This window comes from Cibotium barometz, chromosome 12 (genome assembly GCF_041138505.1).
Source record: "Cibotium barometz isolate CiBa-2024 chromosome 12, ASM4113850v1, whole genome shotgun sequence".
NCBI classification, from domain to species: Eukaryota; Viridiplantae; Streptophyta; class Polypodiopsida; order Cyatheales; family Cibotiaceae; genus Cibotium; species Cibotium barometz.
The window spans coordinates 15,105,428-15,124,938 of record NC_141057.1 but is presented as its reverse complement, the minus strand read 5'-3'; the positions used below and the strand labels follow the sequence as shown (position 1 = coordinate 15,124,938).

The 19,511-nt window shown below is 41.3% G+C and overlaps 1 protein-coding gene across 3 annotated transcripts in view; it reads left to right on the top strand.

The window, feature by feature from the left end:
- Positions 1-728, top strand: part of LOC147633108 (uncharacterized) — a 2,561-nt gene extending 1,833 nt beyond the window's left edge. For all 3 annotated transcript variants that reach the window (XM_086806100.1, XM_086806102.1, XM_086806101.1), the window contains one exon: positions 1-728. This exon is cut by the window's left edge and continues 471 nt beyond it. In XM_086806100.1, the coding sequence (XP_086662226.1) occupies positions 1-595 (595 nt within the window). In that variant the 3' untranslated portion in view covers positions 596-728.
- The last annotated feature ends 18,783 nt before the right edge of the window (positions 729-19,511 follow it).

Below are 19,511 nucleotides of genomic sequence, written 5' to 3'. Positions count from 1 at the left end.
ATGTCTTCGCGGCAGTGATTTGTCGGGCTTGTTGTGCCCCCTTTGTAGAGGCCAGGTGAAGGGCTGGGAAGTGGTTGGGGCAGCCAGGCAGTATTTGAACAGGAAGTCTCGAAACTGTGCACAGGAGTCTTGTTCATTTGCAGGCTCTTATAGGGAGCTTCGTGCCCATGCAAGGCAGGACCATCCTGCTGCACGTCCAACTGAAGTTGACCCTGTTCGTGAGCAGAATTGGAAGCGCATGGAGCAACAGCGAGAACTTGCTGATATTCTCAGCACAATTCAGTCTGCCATACCTGGTGCTACTTTCCTTGGAGACTATGCCGTGGGTGACCAGGAGGATCACAGCCTTCTGACGGTGTTTTTGCTTTTCCAAGTGTTTGGACCTGCCCAGTCATCTACTGGAAGGAGATTGTTGCCGCAATTGAGAGTTGTTAGGAGTCACCATCGTGGACTAGCAAGCACAAGGCGGCAGTTGTGGGGGGAGCCCCTGAACACTGAGGAAAGTAGTCCCTTGGAAAGTAGCAGTACAGAGCGTTTTGCTACAGGCTCCTCATCAAGACGGCAGCGGAGAATTCAACGCAGATTTCATGATTAATCAGATGTACTACTATTTAATTCATGTTTTGTATGGACATTTTGGGGTGGTTTAATGCCTGGCCAACCATTCATCAATTTGCGTTGGTTTAAGCTCTTTTGGTTGAAGCAAATACATATGGTTATGGTCTGAATTAATGGCTCTTAAACCCTTAGTTGGGGTTTGAATTTTCGATACAATTTTACATCCTTAGGCTATTAATTTTTGATGTGTTTTACATGAAATGACAGGGGCTTTAGTTTTCTAATACTTCAATGCATTCTTGGCCTATTTTATTTTTTATTAGTGTATCATTGTTGATCTCCGGTGATATGCAGATGTGGGTGTCTTGCAGTTTTGAAAACTGGCTTGTACTGAGAATTATAAATGCGTGTATCATTGTTGACTAGGGTGAAAAAGGAGTATATCCTATGGTCAAAGTAGAGATGGGTTGGCAAATCTATTTTTGATAGAAGGTAGTCTTTAGGAAACTTTGGTGAATGTTTGAAAATTTTCAAGCTGTATGTTCACTTTGTGTAAATTTGATGATTTTTCTTCTAAAATTTACCCAAAAATGCTACATTGGGCTAATATATTAAAAATTACCATTTTCTTACAGTTTAAAATAGCTCAGGACTTTTATAAGGCCCTTTTTCCTTGTTGATCTCCACTAATATATAGATGTGGGTTTTTTTTGCGGGTTTGCCAATTGTGTCGTGTGTAGATATGCATATGTGGGTTGTTCCAGATTTGGTAATTTGTGTTGCAATGATTGCTTTCTTTTTATGTGAAAAAGGCTCAATAAACAACATAGATAAATGAGAAGTACGGGGGAACTTTCCTTTTTGTTAGAAGTCATCTCTTGTCTATTTTTATACACCAGGGCCTTTGTTGTGGGTGTGTCCGCCCTTATGAGGTGTTTTCTCATTTTTTCCATTTTTCATATTTTTCTCCCATTTTTTCCTATTTTTTTGTGGCATGGGAGGCAGTCTCGTAGTGGCAGGAGGACCTTGAACTTGGCCGACTATATCTGTAGAGATTGGTTGACTGCATTGCATGAGTCATGGACTTCCCTTATGCTGGCTGACCCCCTTTGCTGCTGGCCGACTGGGGATTTTTCAGTCGTGGGGGTGTTTTTGTGTCCTGTCGGCTGTCCTACCAGCAGGCCGACTGCTGATGGGGGGCCATATAAAATGGCCCCCCAGTCCCCTTGTCATTTTTGTACCTTTTTCGGGATTCTTTTGTGTATATAGAGCAGAGTTACACGCCTCTCTCTCTCTCTCTCTTGTGCTGTGATTTTTTGCATTGCGTTTTGCTCGTGTTCCCAGATCTGGTCATCATCTCCGCTGCGTATTATGACATGGTATCAGAGCCTAGGCTCTAGATAGTTCTTGGGATTTGTGTGAGCAAGAGGGGGACTGTTGTGTTACTGAATGGTGAGGTTGCATTGCAGGATTGGGCTTCCACTGGAGGAGCCCATGGTCATCCAGAGGCACTTTGTTCGTGAACATATCGTTGTTGTTGCTGATGACATCTTGCTAGAGTTCTGCTCGACAGAGGACAGTATGATGGACCTCTTCACGAAGTCGTTATCTCAAGATTTGCTCAAGCGGCACCCCAGCTCCCTGTGGTTGGTTTCACAGCTAGGAGCTGAGAGGGGGTGTTAGAAGTCATCTCCTGTCTATTTTTATACACTAGGGCCTTTGTTGTGGGTGTGCCCGCCCTTATGAGGTGTTTTCTCATTTTTTCCCACTCTCCGTATTTTTCCCCCATTTTTTCCTATTTTTTTGTGGCATGGGAGGCAGTCTCGTAGTGGCAGGAGGAACTTGAACTTGGCCGACTACATCTGTAGAGACTCTGGAAGTGGCCGACTGCATTGCATGAGTCGTGGACTTCCCTTATGCTGGCCGACCCCCTTTGCTGCTGGCCGACTGTGGATTTTTCAGTCGTGGGGTTGTTTTTGTGTCCTGTCGGTTGTCCTACAGTAGGCCGACTGCTGATGGGAGGCCATATAAAATGGCCCCAGTCCCCTTGTCATTTTTGTACCTTTTTCGGGATTCTTTTGTGTATATAGAGCAGAGTTACATGCCTCTATCTCTCTCTCTCTCTCTCGTGCTATGATTTTTTGCATTGCGTTTTGCTCTTGTGTTCCCAGATCTGGTCATCATCTCTGCTGCGTATTCTGACATAAGGGTGGTGTCCACATGCATGGAGTTCCCACATGCATGGATGTCCTTGAGAATTCATTGAAGGGATGTTTATGTTTACCATTCTATGGTGTTGTAAGGAGGTATAGCCAAGTATGTGAAAGTTTGTATGGGCGCTTCATATTTCATGAAGCTTTCAATATCTTATTAATTTTGATGGTGGTGTTCCACAACTCATATGATGACGAAATTAACTTTATCTTGAAATCTTCTCCTCATTAGGGCATGTGAGTAGCATCTCGTCAACATATACAACGATGAACAAAAAACAATCTTTACTCCTCTTTACATAGAGGGTACTCTCAATTGGATTTGTAAAAACTATTTATAACCAAGTATGCTTATACCATGCTCTTAGAGTCTGCCTAAAACCCATATTTTTTTAACATGCATACTTTAAATCCCCACCCCTTTCAACAAAACCATGAGGTTGAGATGCATAAACGTCCTCATGCAAGTTACAATTTAAGAATGTAGTCTTGATATAATGTGTACATTCTAGCCATGATGTGCTATCAATGTAATAATACACCTAATCGTAGTTATATGAGATTTGGGTGTAAAGGTCTCATCATAATCTATGCCCTTCTCTTGAGCCTTGCCTTGAAGCGATCAACACTACCATCAGCTTTATACTTTAGCGTTATAAACCCACTTCGTACCAATGACCTTTTTACCATAAGATAAATCTGATAAATACCAAGTGTCATTTTTTAGGATTGAGTTTTACTCATATAACGAGAGCATGATCCACAAAAGATTAAGATGCATGATGAGAACCTACATGTGTCCTACTAGCTAAAGGAGTAGCTAATTTGCTGTAATGTCTCCACCAATCATTTTGTCATACCCTTTGACGTTTGCCTGTATAGACGCCATTTCCTCATTCGCAGCATTATCTATAATTATCTATAGATTGAAATTTGAGCTGATTTTCAGTCAATATGGGCTGATTTACAGCACCTTTTTGAGCATTCAGTTTGCTCCACATATGGCTGCCTAGCATTATACAAAGGTAGGAGTGTATTAAAGATGTCCTATGAGCATACATTTTGTTGTTTTTTTACATAAAAGCATGAGCTGAATTGAGTTCTTGACAAAGACAACATTTCTACTAACCAAAATTCTCTTTGTGGCCGGATGGAAGAGTCTATATCCTTTTCTTTCTAAGTTGTATTTCATAAAAATATATTTTATCACTTTATAATCTAGCTTATTGCGTTGTTGCTAAGGAACAAAAGCACAAGTAAGAAAACCAAAAACATACAAATGAGCCACATAGGGCTTCCTGTCATACCAAGCTTCATAAGGGATAATTGTTTGCAAGGCCATGGTGGGGTAGCTGTTCCTTTAACCATGCAACATGCTATCTCCATGAGTGATCTATTCTACCTTTCAACCACACCATTTTCCTAAGGTGTATAAGGTACTGGGCATTGATGTTTTATGTACATGTGACTATTCCTCCTTGAGGAGTAGACTTAAGTGAGGAAAACAAATCACATTGAGAAGTAATGTGCTTGCTAGAACCACTATCAAAGCACTAGACATGATGATCTATCAATGAGATGCTCTTTTTTCTTTTCCTTCTCTAGCCTTTTTTGCATTCATTGATGTAATAATCTGGCTTCTGATATGCTCTTTCTTCTTTTCCTTGTCTAGCCTTTTTTGCATTCATTGATAGTGGTACTTGCTAGCACCACTACCAAAGTACCAGACATGCTAATCTATCAATGATATGCTCTTTCTTCTTTTCCTTCTCTAGCCTTTTTTTTTTTGCATTCATTGATGTAATAGTTTGGCTTCTGATATGAAATGGAAAAATGCAGACCTTGGGAAGTGCGTGCAACCAAAATACAGAAACTGAAGAGAACACTAGATTGGTTCCCAACTACCCCCCAAGCGTGTGCTAAGAACATCCCCGCTTGAGTATTTTTATAGTATTTTATTACATAAAAAATAGATTACATGGCTATTTTAGTCCCAAGCTTGCTCTATAAACTTTCTTTTTACAAAAATTGGATAATAAAATATTCCAAAAATCTCACTCCCGTGATAGTCCTCCCGGTTTAGGAGACAACCGTTGTAACTATCAGCACAGACGAGTGATCAAACACATTAATCGTTCCCACATTGGATTCACTCATAATGTCTTTTACATAATTAATTGGATTCACTCCCAATGTCATCACACGTAGCGCATGTGTCTTAGAGTTGATTAGATTCACTCACAATCAAACTCAGATAACCTTGCATGCATCACACATGTCTTAGAGTTGATTGGATTCACTTACAATCAAATTCCTACATTGGATTCACTCACAATGTTTTCATACGCGTCGCGCATATTCACAGAGTACACCACACGTCTTACGCATGTCACAGCTGGTTGGATTCACTCACAAAAAACTAGGGTCACCCTCTAAATAATCAGATTCACTCTCGATCCTTATACCACACTGGGTCACCCTCATTAAGAATTAATTCAGAAGAGTTGATCGGATTCACTCACAATCAAACTCACATATGCGTCACACATGTTACAGTTGGTCGGATTCACTCACAACTAACACTTAATTTTGATAAGTTATCCGCGTCACAGATAAATATCACCTCATCACAGACATGTAAAAGAGACATTGTATCAAGGACTTCTACGTGTAATAAATTCTAGTGTCCCATACCACCAGAAATTATCCCACACAAATCTAGAGATAAGTATGCATCAGAATACTTCATACAGGATTAATCTTGTGTCCCATACCATAAGACTAATTCATAGTGAAAAATTCATAAAGTATAGTTCAAGATGGAAGAGCCAATTCCTCCAAGAACTTCTACTTTTGAAGCATAAGAACTCTCCTTGAAATTTACAAAAAAGTCTTAAATAAAATTTGTTATAGAGAATCAAATGAATATGTTACCCTAAGATTCGGAGCAGTCATCGTGGTAGTCTTGTTCTTCATCTCATCATCGAACATATTGAGTCCAAGTGAAATAAACTTAAATAACAAATATTAAATAAAACTTGATGACGTATAAATAAAATCCAAAAGTAAGAGAGTCTTACCTTGATGTATTGTTGGCTATATAATGAAAAGGTTATGAGAATAAAGAATTTTAAAACAATTTGTGAATAACTGAAAACGTAGCTATTCGGTATAGATGAGGACTTATTGTAAGTTGAGCTGATAGCTATCAGAAGCTCAACATGGCCCCATGATAGAAATCATCAAAATAACCCGCACATCATGCTTACATAACAACATGCCTACCCTCATGCACAAATTCAAGAGTATTATCTTCATAAACTGCTTAAGAAATAATCACACATCCTTGAATAATGATAGCCTTGAGCTAGCTGCATAATCTAAAAAATCTACCCTAATCGTGAATCCATGCATAGCTATTGCAACATCTATGGTTATTAAATCCAAAGCATCTTATAAGAATAATTGTCTCTCTTCTTTTCTTTTCTTTTCTTTTTCTTTTTTTCTTTCTTTCTTTCTCTCTCTTCTTTTTTTTCTTCTTCTCCTTCTCTCTCCTCTTTTCCTTCTTCTTCTTCTCTCTCCTCTTCTTCTTTTTCCCTCTCTTCTTCTTCTTTTTTCCTTTTCTTTCTCTTCTTCTTTCTCTGCCCCCCGCGGCTCGCGGGGCACTGCCATGCGGCTCCCAGTATATCCCACATAGCGTCTTGTTTGCATGCTGGAAAAGATATAACATGCATAAAGGGTAGAACTAGTATGTGGGAGAGGTAGAGAGACTTCTCCATGATGTGGTCAGTGATTGGCGCTTGTGTTGACGGAATCGGTCGGTGGACTGGCTGGCACCTTTGTGTGTTGTGAGGATCTGTCCATTGGACTGGTGGTTTCTTGTCGGGATCCGCCTACGTGTCTTGTCGGGATTTGCACCCATAGAGCTGCTACTACTAGTGCATGGCTGTCTGAGTGCCGTAACGTCAAAAACTTTTTGTACTCTCAGAATCTGACGAAGAGTCGCCAAGACTCTGATACTACTGAAATGGGAAAACGTAGATCTCGAGAAGCGCATGCAACCAAAATACAGAAACTGAAGAGAACACCAGATTGGGTCCCAATTGCCTCCCCAAGCGTGTGCCAAAAGTATCCTCACTTGAATATTTTGATAGTATTTTATTACATCAAAAATATATTACATGGCTATTTTAGCCCCCAGGTTTCTCTATAAGCTTTCTTTCTACAAAAATTGGATAGTAAAATATTTCAAAAATCTCACTCCCATGACACGATAGTAGTTGCATTTGTCTTTTTTCTTAGGCTTATCACCCCCCTTCTTGGAATCCTTTCAAAAGAATGGAATGATTGTATCTTTGGCTCATAGTCGCCTTGAAAAAAGGCTTTTCCTTTACCTTTTTGACTAGCACCAAGAAAAGCATAATCTCCCATATGCATACTAGTTCGGTTTTGTTGAGATTTCTCTTCTTGCAAGAGCACTACAACCAACTAATCAATAGTAAGGGCATTGGGATCACCATTCATCACATGAGCCAAAGTGTAGATGCAAAACCTTGGTATGAATCTGGTAGAGCTGTGAGAATAGTAGATACTAAAGAACTTCCTAGATAGGCCTAAATAAATACCAATTACCCTGAGATCTTTAATCCTTTTGTAGAACTCATCCATTAAATCTCCCTCATTCATATGCTCGAACTCTAACTGCTTGTGCAAGTAGGCCACTTGTGCCTCATTATTACAGACCTAGTAAAGGGCGCATCCCAAGAATTCTTCGTAGTTTTATATCAACAAATATGAGGAATAATGCTCCTTTTCTTTGAAAGTACCACTAATGCATGTGCCTGTGTATCCTTGCCATCCCACACCTGGCTTGTTCTGATGTGGAAGATATGGAGGCAATTCTAAAGCCACAGTTACATTAAAACTTGCATCACCATCCAAAGTACCTATATTATGCTATTTTTTTGGTGGCATAGGGTATACCTCAATGTCAATAATAACATTCTAAAGCCCTTTGGTGACCAATACATGGTATATCATATAGGAACACAACTGGTAGTTGGTCCTATCAAGCTTATCCTCAGTAGCATCCTGAATACAACATTGCCCTACTATTCTGTCCATAAATAACTAATCTTTGACACAAAATGCAAATACCCCAACTACTTGTAGGTACTGTCAATGCCCATTGAATGCAACCAAAATGGATACCACAGTAAATCACTGACAATGATGGAAACCTGTAAAGTGTATGAAAAATTACAGTGTAGAGTGTGAAAATAATACTTTGCAAGAGTGTAGAAATCGATGATAATGTTAATGATGCTGTTGAAGCTATTTTTAAATATAAACTCAAGATGTGATGTTAAAGATAACGATGGCCTTGTCTGCACACAAAATGCTATTGTTATTGTGCAAAAAACCTAAAATCAAACAAACAGTTCAAATTAACACTCCCATGGGATGCCTATGGAGACCTTATAGCATGCAAACAAGCTCTGAAATGCTCCCAAAATGTGTAAAAACTTTGTTAACATAGTTAATAAGATAGTAAACCTTCTACACCTAAGAGGATAGCTCAATATGAGGCACTCAAAAGAGCAACTTAAGGAGAAGAGGGAAAGGGGGTGAGAGCTAAGAGAACTTGGTTTGATACCAATTGTTGAGTGGAGAAGAAGATAGCAATGTACACATAGATGTAGCAAGCAAGGAGAGATAGATGGAAGCATAACACTCAAAGTAGATTGATGAGAATAAGTGAAGAAGGAGTGAAGTGACATGATAAGGTCACTTACACACTCATAAGAGTGTGTAAGACGCTCAGTAAAAGAGGGGGGAAAAAACCTCCTAAAGACAGAAAAAAATCCTTGGACCATTATTAGTCTTAATCAACACATCACTACCATATAAAGGATATAGCATCTTCCTCAATTTACAACTTAGAATTGACTCTATAACAAGAAGCTATGGTGAGCCATGATGTGTATTCTTGGAGCCTTATCAGATGGATGAGCAACTTTCCTCCACTTCATCAAATGGTGAGGATATCGCTAGGATATCACTACCCAACCAACATAACCACTAGGATATCACTACCCAATCAACACAACCACCATCATTAGAACATTGTGCTCTCCCTCTAAAACAAAGAGGATCATGGGCACTCTCATTCTGCATGAGGTGGAATCTAAGAAGAAAGATAATGAGTGTGCAAAACCACAAAAAGCAAAGCCAATTTCTAAGTGGCTTCAGTATCTCTTGGATAGGACATAACCATTAGCCGTCATAGATGCAACACTCGACATTTGTGAGTTAAAGAGGACTAAGAAGAGATGAAAGGATTAAGTAAAATTTTCCAATTATGTACTCATGGTAGAGATGATAAAGGGATGATAACTTATAGCCCTTGTTGAAGCACACAAGGATTGAAATTGGTGGATGAGATTTATGTAATCAATGCATGACTCTATTTTGAAGCACTGCACTTGGTACTTTGAGAATCATCCTCTCAAATGGAAGGTCATTAAAATAAGGATAGTTTGAGAGGTGTAAGGTTTGTTAGGATTTACATAGCTTGTGTTGCAAGGATTCCACTTCCATGAGACTTTTTTTTTTTGCATAGTCAGAATGATAATAAATTACTATCTTGCCTTTAGCAAATAGAGGGCTGATAGCTAGTACCCATGGACATAAAGTTCACTTTCCTTAATGAGAATGCCAAAGAGAAACCTCAAGGAGAAGGTGTATAATAAGCTACTGCTAGGGTTTGTGGTCCTATGTTTATAAAGAAAACTTTACAAGCTATGCAAAGCATTATATGTGCAAAAATAAGCCCCTTGAGCATGGCCTCACTAGATGCCCCTTATGTATATATATATATATATATATGTATGTATGTATGTATACAAATGTGTGTATGTGTGTGTGTGTGTGTGTGTACACATGTGTGTGTACACACACACACACATACATGTACGTGTATATATATATATATATATATATAGATATATGTATATATGTATGTATGTATGTATATATATATATATATATGTATGTATGTATATATATATATTTATCTGTATGTCAATCAAACAATTAATCAATCAATCTATTTGTCTCCTATTGATTTATAGATAGATAGATTGATAGATATATACATACATACATACATACATACATATATATATATATATATACATACATACATACATATATATATATATATATATATATATATATATATACTTATATATGTATGTATATATATATTTGTATATATATATATATATGTATACATATATATATATATATATACATATATATATATATATATATATACATATATATATATATATATATATATACATATATACACATACACGTATAAATACATACACATACACATACAATACACATACACATATACATACATACATACATACATATATACATACATACATATATATATATATATATATATATATATTTACATATATACATACACACACACACACATACACATACACATACACATATAAACATACATACATACATACATATGTATGTATGTATGTATGTACGTATGTATTTATATATGTGTACACACATGTTAACCTATGACGGACATTGAGACGTACTATGTTTTACGTCATTAATTTAAATATTCTGAGTCATGGGCCGGGCTTGTCGGCACCATATGTAAAGGATAAAGGGATTGGGTGATCGCCGATGAGAGGCGCACCTTGAATATCAGCAGGGTAAGGGTTAGGATCGGCCGGCCATGTATGGGCGCCCATGTGTGAACGGCCAAGTCACCTATAAGAGTCAAATGTAACCCTAAAACCCTCATTCTCATGTGTTGTGAATACAAGAGTGCTCTTGCCTTATCTCCTTGGTTTCCTTCTCCTGCGTGTGTGAGAGAAAGAGAGAGAGAGTGAGAGAGCGATCGAGCACTGTGTAGCGGCACGGCGGGGCGGAGAGGCGGTAGAGCGGCGACGGCGGCTCCTTCTTCACTGCGACGCGGGAATCCTTCAAGGCGGCTGTTGAGCGGTGAGTGACACACCTTTTGCATTCTCTTTGAGCTTGCTTTCCTGGTTGTATGCTTGCAGCCATTCGTGGCTCGCATATGGTGTTCTAGTCCCCAGCTACGACCTGTGCGGCAAAAGCGCACATTTTTGGCGCCGCTGCCGGGGAGTTGCCCTGCACCAAGCTCCAGTTTGCAGCTCAGGTTGCTGCGTGAAGTTTAATTTACACTGTAGGAAAGCGACTGTGTGTTTGTTGTTGAGGTGTTTCCGTGTTTTGCAATCTGTTTCTGCAATTTGTCTTCTGTATTTCTGTTTCTTCTGTTATTTTTCCGCTCCGCGTGTGGGCGTGCGTTCTGTTATCTGATTTTCTGTGTGTGAGGGAAGATTTCTGAATCCCCAGACCTGTGCTGCGTGTGAACTGCGCCGTGGCCAAGGCTGAACCCTAGAAAGAAACCCTAGAAAACTTATCTCCAAAAAAAAGAGAAAAAAAAAAGAAAAAATTAATTTTAAAAAATAAAAATAAAAAATAAAAAAATAAATTTTATTTCTAAAGAAAAAACCAAACGTGTGGAGAGGAAAGATTTTTTAATCGGAGAAAAAATTTTGAAAAGAAAAACCCCCAATTGACCCCGACCCTGACCTCGGTCTCGGTCTTTTGATATATATATATAGGAGAGTGAGCCTCCATAGCTTTCTTTCAAGTGAGAGCTTATGGGAAGTTGTGCCCTAAATGTAGTCCATTCCCCAAGGAGTAAAGTGAGCATGTGGGATAAAGCCCTCACCCTTTCCTCCACAAGCAAATAGGCTTTTGCCCCTTCCCCCATAGGAAAACGGACTGTTTTGAGGACCACAGGAGCTCTGGATAGGCGAACACGGTGCTGTAAAGCATGCTAGGACCCTTTAAACGATACGCTCGTTTCGAGCTATCACACACCTTAGTCCAAGTTCGACCGTAAGTAAGGGGGGTCAAAAACGAGTTAAAAACAATCTAAAAACAATCTAAAAACAAGTAAAAATGGGGTGCGAAACACCTAAGAAACCACTTGGGTGGGCTTCAAGGGTAGTCACCAACGCATGTAGGGTACCCACGTCACATGCATCTACGTTCTGGTCGGGTGCTAGAGCTTGAGCCACTAGAAAGCGTTTCAGTCTACGCAGGCTCACACCATCCCTCCACGTTGGCATCTTGGCCTTCGGCTGGAACCCAAGGGAGTGCAACCCAAGATCCACGAATAGTGGATAGTGACTCGTCCTCTGACTCAGAAGCCATGGAAGGGCACCCTACCAAGAACCCTGAGGAGACAAGCCAAAACATGCCAGTGTGGGCCCCACAACCCGGATCTAGCATGTTTAGTCATCTAATAGAGACCTTTAGTAGAGCTACACGCTCTGAACATGCGACAAGCGAAGTAAATGAAGAAGGAGGGGTAGTGGATTCGCCATTCACATCTTATGTAGACCCTACCCTCCCAAAGAGTGTCCATGTGGATATTCTACCCACTTCGTTTAATGAGGGCCCTACTGAGCTACCACCTTCCGATGCTCTTCCTAAAGTAGAGGTCCCTAGAAGCCAATCGATAAGAAGTGACATTGCATCCACTTCAAGAGAACCGTTTGGCACACCAAGTCTGGATGGGATATTTCTCAATGAAAATTGGGAATATGATCTACACACAGAGACTCTAACTGACCTATACACGGGTTACACATACCATGTAGGTTGGTTAGAAGTCCCGATCTACATCTGGCACCACTAATCTAGAGGAGCAACAACAAATGATATGTGAGGTTATTCATAGAATTATCCAATTTGAGAGGCAAAATAAGGGAGTGAACCTAGATTCCAATGGCCCTATGAGATTTTTGGATACGGGCAAGGCCAAACAACCAACCCTATCACAATTGGAGACTCCCTCGATGAGTCCCATAGACCCTTCGTATGTTGTTTCGCCTGGAGTCTCAATGCAGGTTGAGCCCACGAGCAGTAACTTTAGCTTTCCAACCTTGGCTCAACTTTCCATTAAGGAATCCACGATGCCTACCCCAATGATGAGCATGACAGAAAGCGCACCTGTTACCACTGTAGTTAGTACGACACCACTACCTAGTGGAACAGTACCTACAACAGTGCGTGCCAGTGCCTATCGACCCTATGTACCTATCGCTACTCATGCTCATGTAGCTCCTACGCCTCTTAGTATGCCAATGGCGTATGCTCCACGACCGCCTTACCACAACCCTTATCCAAGAGGAGCTAGGCCTAGCCACATATCATATCCTACGTCGTTTGCCAACATACTCAGTCCAACGCCAACTCCTATCAGCTAGGCTATTCCAGAAGTGCCTCCACCAGCTATGCCTGCTCACCTAGGTGATCTCGCAGCGTTTGCTCAGATGATCGGACGATCTATTGCGAAAAACATGCGGGGTATGCCTGAGAGAGAACCTAGAAGCAAGGTAGTACAAGTGGCTAAGCTCACTCAAAACTTCAGTGGTGGTAACGAGGATGTTAGGAAGCACATTGAAGTCTTTGAACACGTGTGTGATTCCTTGGAAGAGCACAATGAGCTGCATAAGTGTAAAGCCTTAGGCTTAACCTTGAGTGGGAAGGCCGGAGATTGGTATCGAACCTTAAGCACTCACTACCCCACTCTCAAGAGATTGTTCTTGAAAGAATACATACGTGAGGGTGTGCTTTGGGGGGTAGCATCTCAACTCCAAAAAGCTGAACACGAGGAAGGGGAGTCAGTGAGAGACTTTATAAGTCGATTGAAGCATCTAAATTCTCATTGCACTCCCGATGAGCGCTTCAATAATAACCAACTGCTCGATAGATTCATCCGAGGATTGCGCCACGAGGACATATACAATGGCCTAGTCATTAGAGGTCTTACAACGTGGGAAGCAGTCACTACCAATGCAATCCAGTTAGAAGACAACTTGATGATTGCACGTAAAAAGGTGTCTTCGGAGACAAAATCCGTTAGTTCGCAAGTATCTGGGCACGAGCCAATGACGGTAAAACCTATTGCCAAGGAGCCCAAGATATCCGAAATGTCTGTGATCGACCTTACTAAGGCTCTCCAAGAATACTTTAGGGGTAATCGAGCTCCTCAAAATAGCCATATGTACCCAAGAAGAGAGCAACAATGGTGTGTTCAGTTTTCTTAGGACCACATAGCACGAGTGAATGTCCCACATTCAGAGTCAAATTCAATGGGAATTGCAATGCATGTGGTAAGTATGGCCATCAATCTAAAGATTGCCTAGTACTTACTTAAGCGAATGTTGGCAAATTAGGCACCACTAGCCTGGTCAAACACACCTCAAGTACCCGCGCTAATGCCTGCACAACCTGTCGAGCAACCGTCACAACACATAGTTCCAAGGAATCCGAATATAGTCCAGTCTGTGCCATTACCACCGCCAGTGCTAGGACCACAACCTCCACATCCAAGGATTACCCCAATAAACCCGATGGGTTGTGAGTCACATAGTGCGTGTGGGGATTATGAAGAGGAGATAGACCCCCTTGCTCCATATGGGATTGATACGTTTGAAATGATTCCCCAGTACTACATGGAGGATCATTTCGGGCAAGTCAAGCCTGTATATCAAGCGGCTGCTCTCGCCCCACAAGAGGGCAAAACCTTAATACCTTGGCGAGGAGACCACCTCTTCAATGCTACGATTGTGGTGGACCGCATCGTGTAGCGGAGTGCCCTAATAGGCTACAGAAGATCGCTACTCATATGCAACCAAATCAAGGGAGCACATCGGGAATGCCGGTACTTACATGTAATCGTTGTGGCATAGATCATTTGATCGCTCAATGTCCACATAATCCTAATGCACCCAAGATTACGCCATTGAATTTGGTTGAGGTCACCAACCAAGCACGAGGAACCACACCCGTTGTACCCGCGAATGTAGTTACACGGTCAATGCTTCAAAATCAAAACTACATTCTTGAAGAGAGGGATACTGCATCAATCGCTCAGGCAAAGAAAAAGAAAACACGGCGGAAGAGATCGCTTAATGCCACGAGCTCCAAGCCCAGTTCAAAGACTAACATAGGGACAGGAGACGACCCTGTGTATATGAATGATCCTGAAGATGATTCTGATTTAATAGAAACCATGGGGACCAAAGCCACTACCTTAAGGGAGGAACCCACTCGGGAGCTCAATGAAGGAGAATCAAGCGAGTACATAAATAAGGGAAAACAGAAGGAAACTTCCTCGGCCCCACAACCAAGTCAGTTAATGCCCTCTCGACCACCCAAACTGACTGAGACTCCCCAAGACAAGCCACGTGGGCCAAAAACCCTCAAGAAAAAGATTGGAACTTACCCAAACCCAGTTGAGGAGATTGAACAAGTGCAACACTTAAGGGGTTTGGTGGAAGAAACACAAAGAGAACTAGAGCCAAACCCGAGAAAAATCAAAATTCCAGACACAGTGTTCCCTACGCAAGTTCAGCCTCACAGGAACCATAAACCGTTAGCTATACCTAGTATCATTCGAGAAGAAAGTGAGGATAGGACATCAGGAAGTGGGCAAACACCCTTCTTGCTGGAAAGGATGTTTAGTGTGAGGGAATGCCTAACCCCATTGAAGAGGAAGTGATTCCATCTTCATCAGTTCCTAGTCAAGGAGCGGTATCTCGAAAAGTACCATTGAATGTGTCCAAGCTAATGGATTTCATGTCCTCTGAAATCAAAACCACGATCATATCCAAATTATACGGAGATCCTGAGCTATTCTTAGCTCTTCGGGCATTTCTCAATGGAGAACTAAAGGCGGGGCTACCACAATTTGCAAATATGGATAGACCCGACACGCTTCAAGATGAAGGGGAACATTGGGATCTACAACCCAACCTAGATGAAGACGGTCGTTGAAATACCTGTGAACAAGTTGGGACAGTGCTTTGAAGGTGACGAATCTAATGCAACTCTCCCCATTACTACCAAGGGATTAACTCTAAAGGGAATCCTTGATGGTGGTGCTGGAGTGAGCATTATGACTAAAAACTGTTGGGAATCTATGGGGAGACCTCACCTCGAAGTCACAAATATAGTGGTTAAGATGGCAAACGGAACTATTGCTAAACCTATTGGAATGTTAAGGGACCTTAAGATCAAGGTTCTGGGATACAAGGTAAGACATACCTTCATTGTAATGGATTTCTCCAAGCATCCTATGTCATATCAAATGATCTTAGGACGTCCTTTCATGAGGGAAGCACAAATGGTGCATGATTGGTCGAAAAACCATGTCTACCTACAATTCCAGGACTCTGTCATTCGAGTTGATCTTGAGAATGGTCGTGCGCATCCTTTAGGAAGCAAGGTTATCATCGATAATCGATCGGATACCACTGTTCACTCCGCCCTATTAAGGTATTGCTATACATGCAAAAAAGAGACTGATGATGGGAAAGATTATCCTTATATGGATGTCCTACCGGGTATGACTGAGTCAGATAACGTGGATTGGGTACACCTAGCGGCAACCATAGACACATGGGGAAATAGAGGCACAAGTTGGGTAACACCTGAGGGGCAAGATATGCCACCGTTAGTGCCAATAAACATGATAGGTGTTATGCACTTGACTCCTGATGGCAAGAAAGTGGCAAACTCAACTGACAGTAGCGAAGACTCTGACCACTGCAACTCTGAGTATGAATCTCAAGAATAAACTGACTCTGAGCCTGATGGGGGGGATGAATCAAATATTCACCCAAATGTGGAAGCAAGGTGCTCAAGGCCTAGGACAGTGACCTATAGTTCATCCGAAAGTGAAGATCGACCAAGTGAGTCCGAATCTGATAGAAACAAAAATAAAAAAATTGGTAAGAAGAAAACGAGACATAAGCGCCAACGCTATCGAGCTAATGTACGCACTGCAATAAACAAGGAAAGATCCACTGCAAAATGGCTTAGTTATGTAGGAGCCATTGATGCTCATCGGAAGTTAGCGGATAATTGGGGACAATACCTCCAAAGTGTCATGTGGTGTATTCCGCAACCTCATAACGTCGCCCAATTAGAAATCGAAGAAAAACCGAAACTAAGTCGTACTGCAAGAAGGCGGCAAAACCAAGAGTTGGCTCAGCAACAAAAGGAAGCGGAATTGAAAGAAAAAAGCCTAGCACAACAAGAACCAGTAGACTTACACCCCGCACCCGAGCATTTCAAATCATTTACCACAGGGGAACGTAAAGTGGTCTACACAAAAGCCCAACGAACGCCTACCAATGGGAGTAGCAGTGTCTACGATGGCCCTGCGGTAGTTAAGGAGATAGACTTAACAGATCCGGGTGAGGAGTCTAAACCAGTTTTTATTATTCAAGACCTCACCAAGGCGGAAGAAGCTGCACTTACGAAGCTTCTTAAAGAATTCAAGGACATATTTGCTTGGACATATCATGATATGAAGGGTGTTCCACCCTCGGTGGTGCAACACACGATTCCTATGATTAGCACTGCTAAACCAGTCCAGCAATGTCCCTACCCAATGAATCCTAAGTATGCAAAGATTGTACAAGAAGAAATTAAAAAGCTTGTAAAATGTGGATTCATATACCCTATTGAGCACTCAGAATGGGTTTCTCTGATAGTCATCGTACCAAAGAAGAATGGGAAACTCAGGGTGTGTGTTGATCTCAAAAAGGTTAATGCCGCCACCAGAAGGGATCATTACCCCTTGCCATATTCGGAACATGTGCTTGAAATGGCAGGCAAAGAGGCATATAGCTTTTTAGATGGGTACTCGGGTTACAATCAGATCACAATTGCCGCGAAGGACCAAGCTAAAACGGCATTTAGAGTTTGGAGTGTTTGCCTTTCGCGTCATGGCTTTTGGCTTGACCAATGCACCTGCAACATTCCAACGATTGATAAACATGGCCTTTAAGGAATATCTAAGGGACTTCTGTGAAGCTTTCTTAGATGATCTTTGTGTTCATTCCTCTTGGGACGAGCACTTGATGTGTTTACGAAAAATATTTGAAAGGTGTAGATTATATCGCATCTCATTGAATCCTTTCAAATGCCAATTCTGGGTTAAACACGGAGTTATCTTAGGGCATATAGTGTCCAAAAATGGGATTTCCACGGACGAGAGTAAAATCAAGGTCATTCTAGAACTGCCACCACCCACCAACTACAAGGGAATCCAACGCTTTATGGGCCACGTTGGTTATTATCGAAGGTTTATTCTCTTCTTCGCCGAGATTGCTCGACCATTGTATAAGCTTCTCATCGAGTTTATTTGGACTGAAGAATGTGACCGTGCCTATGAGCTATTAAAGAAGGCCTTGGCGAGTGCTCCAATCTTGAGAATGCCTAACTGGGATTTACTCTTCCATCTGCATATTGATGCATCAAACTTTGCTATTGGGTGTGTGTTAACTCAACCTGGAGAACACAAACTAGACTACCCCATTAGCTTTGCCAGTCGCCAGTTGAACGATGCTGAGATGAACTACACCACTACGGAGCGAGAAGGGTTGGCAATGATATATGCAGTAAGGAAATTTCGTTATTACCTCCTTGCCACCAAGTTTGTTTTCTATGTGGATCATCAAGCATTGTTGTATCTGGTAAACAAACCATGCTCCACAGGAAGAATCACACGATGGCTATTGATTCTTCTTGAGTTTGATTTCACTGTTGTTGTGAGACCTGGCAAAAAACATGTTATGGCTGATCATTTGTCTCGCATACCTAATGGTGAGGCTCCTACGGGGGTTGATGACTTACCTGACACTTCCCTGTTCATGGTGGAGACAATGCCTGAATGGAGTGAGAAGATTGTTAACTTTTTGATTAATGGCTTCCCACCCAAGGAGCTTCGTAAAGATCTAGCTCGAAAGCTGATCAAAGAATGCGAACCCTATTGCCTGATAGCAGGGACTCTTTATAAAAGAGGAAAGGATGTCGTTCTTAGGCGTTGTGTCCGAGAGGATGAGTATCTATACATTTTGCAAGAGGCACATATGGGCGTAGTCGGTGGTCACTTCTCAGGAGACTTAACTGCGCGAAAGATCTTACAATCAGGGTATTGGTGGCCCACTATGTTCCAAGATGCATCACTCTTTGTGAAGGGTTGCGATGAATGCCAACGATACAGGAAACCCCAACGGAAAGATCAGATGCCCCTACACCCAATCAAAGTAAACCAACCATTTGAAAAGTGGGGTTTAGACTTTGTAGGTCCAATTAGCCCAGCAGCCCGAAACACACAATCTCGCTATATTATTGTGGCCACTGACTATATGACCAAATGGGCTGAAGCGAAGGTGACACGTAAGGCAGATGCAAGGACAACAGCCAAGTTCCTCTTTGAAAATATAATCACACGCTTCGGTTGTCCTTTTGAATTTGTGAGCGACAATGGGACGCATTTTATAAATGACGTGATTAAGGAGCTCACAACAAATTTCATGATATCCCATCATAAATCTACTCCATCCGCAAAGCGAATGGCCAAGCCGAGAGTACAAACAAGACATTAATCTCTGTTTTGACAAAGACAGTTGAAGCTCATCACACGGATTGGGATCTAAAGCTTACGACAGCTTTATGGGCCTATCGTACTGCGTACAAAGTGGCTATTAATTGCACACCATTCAAAATGGTATATGGCCAAGAAGCAGTCATGCCGTGGGAATTTGTCATTCCTAGTCTTCGTGTTGCTACTCAAGA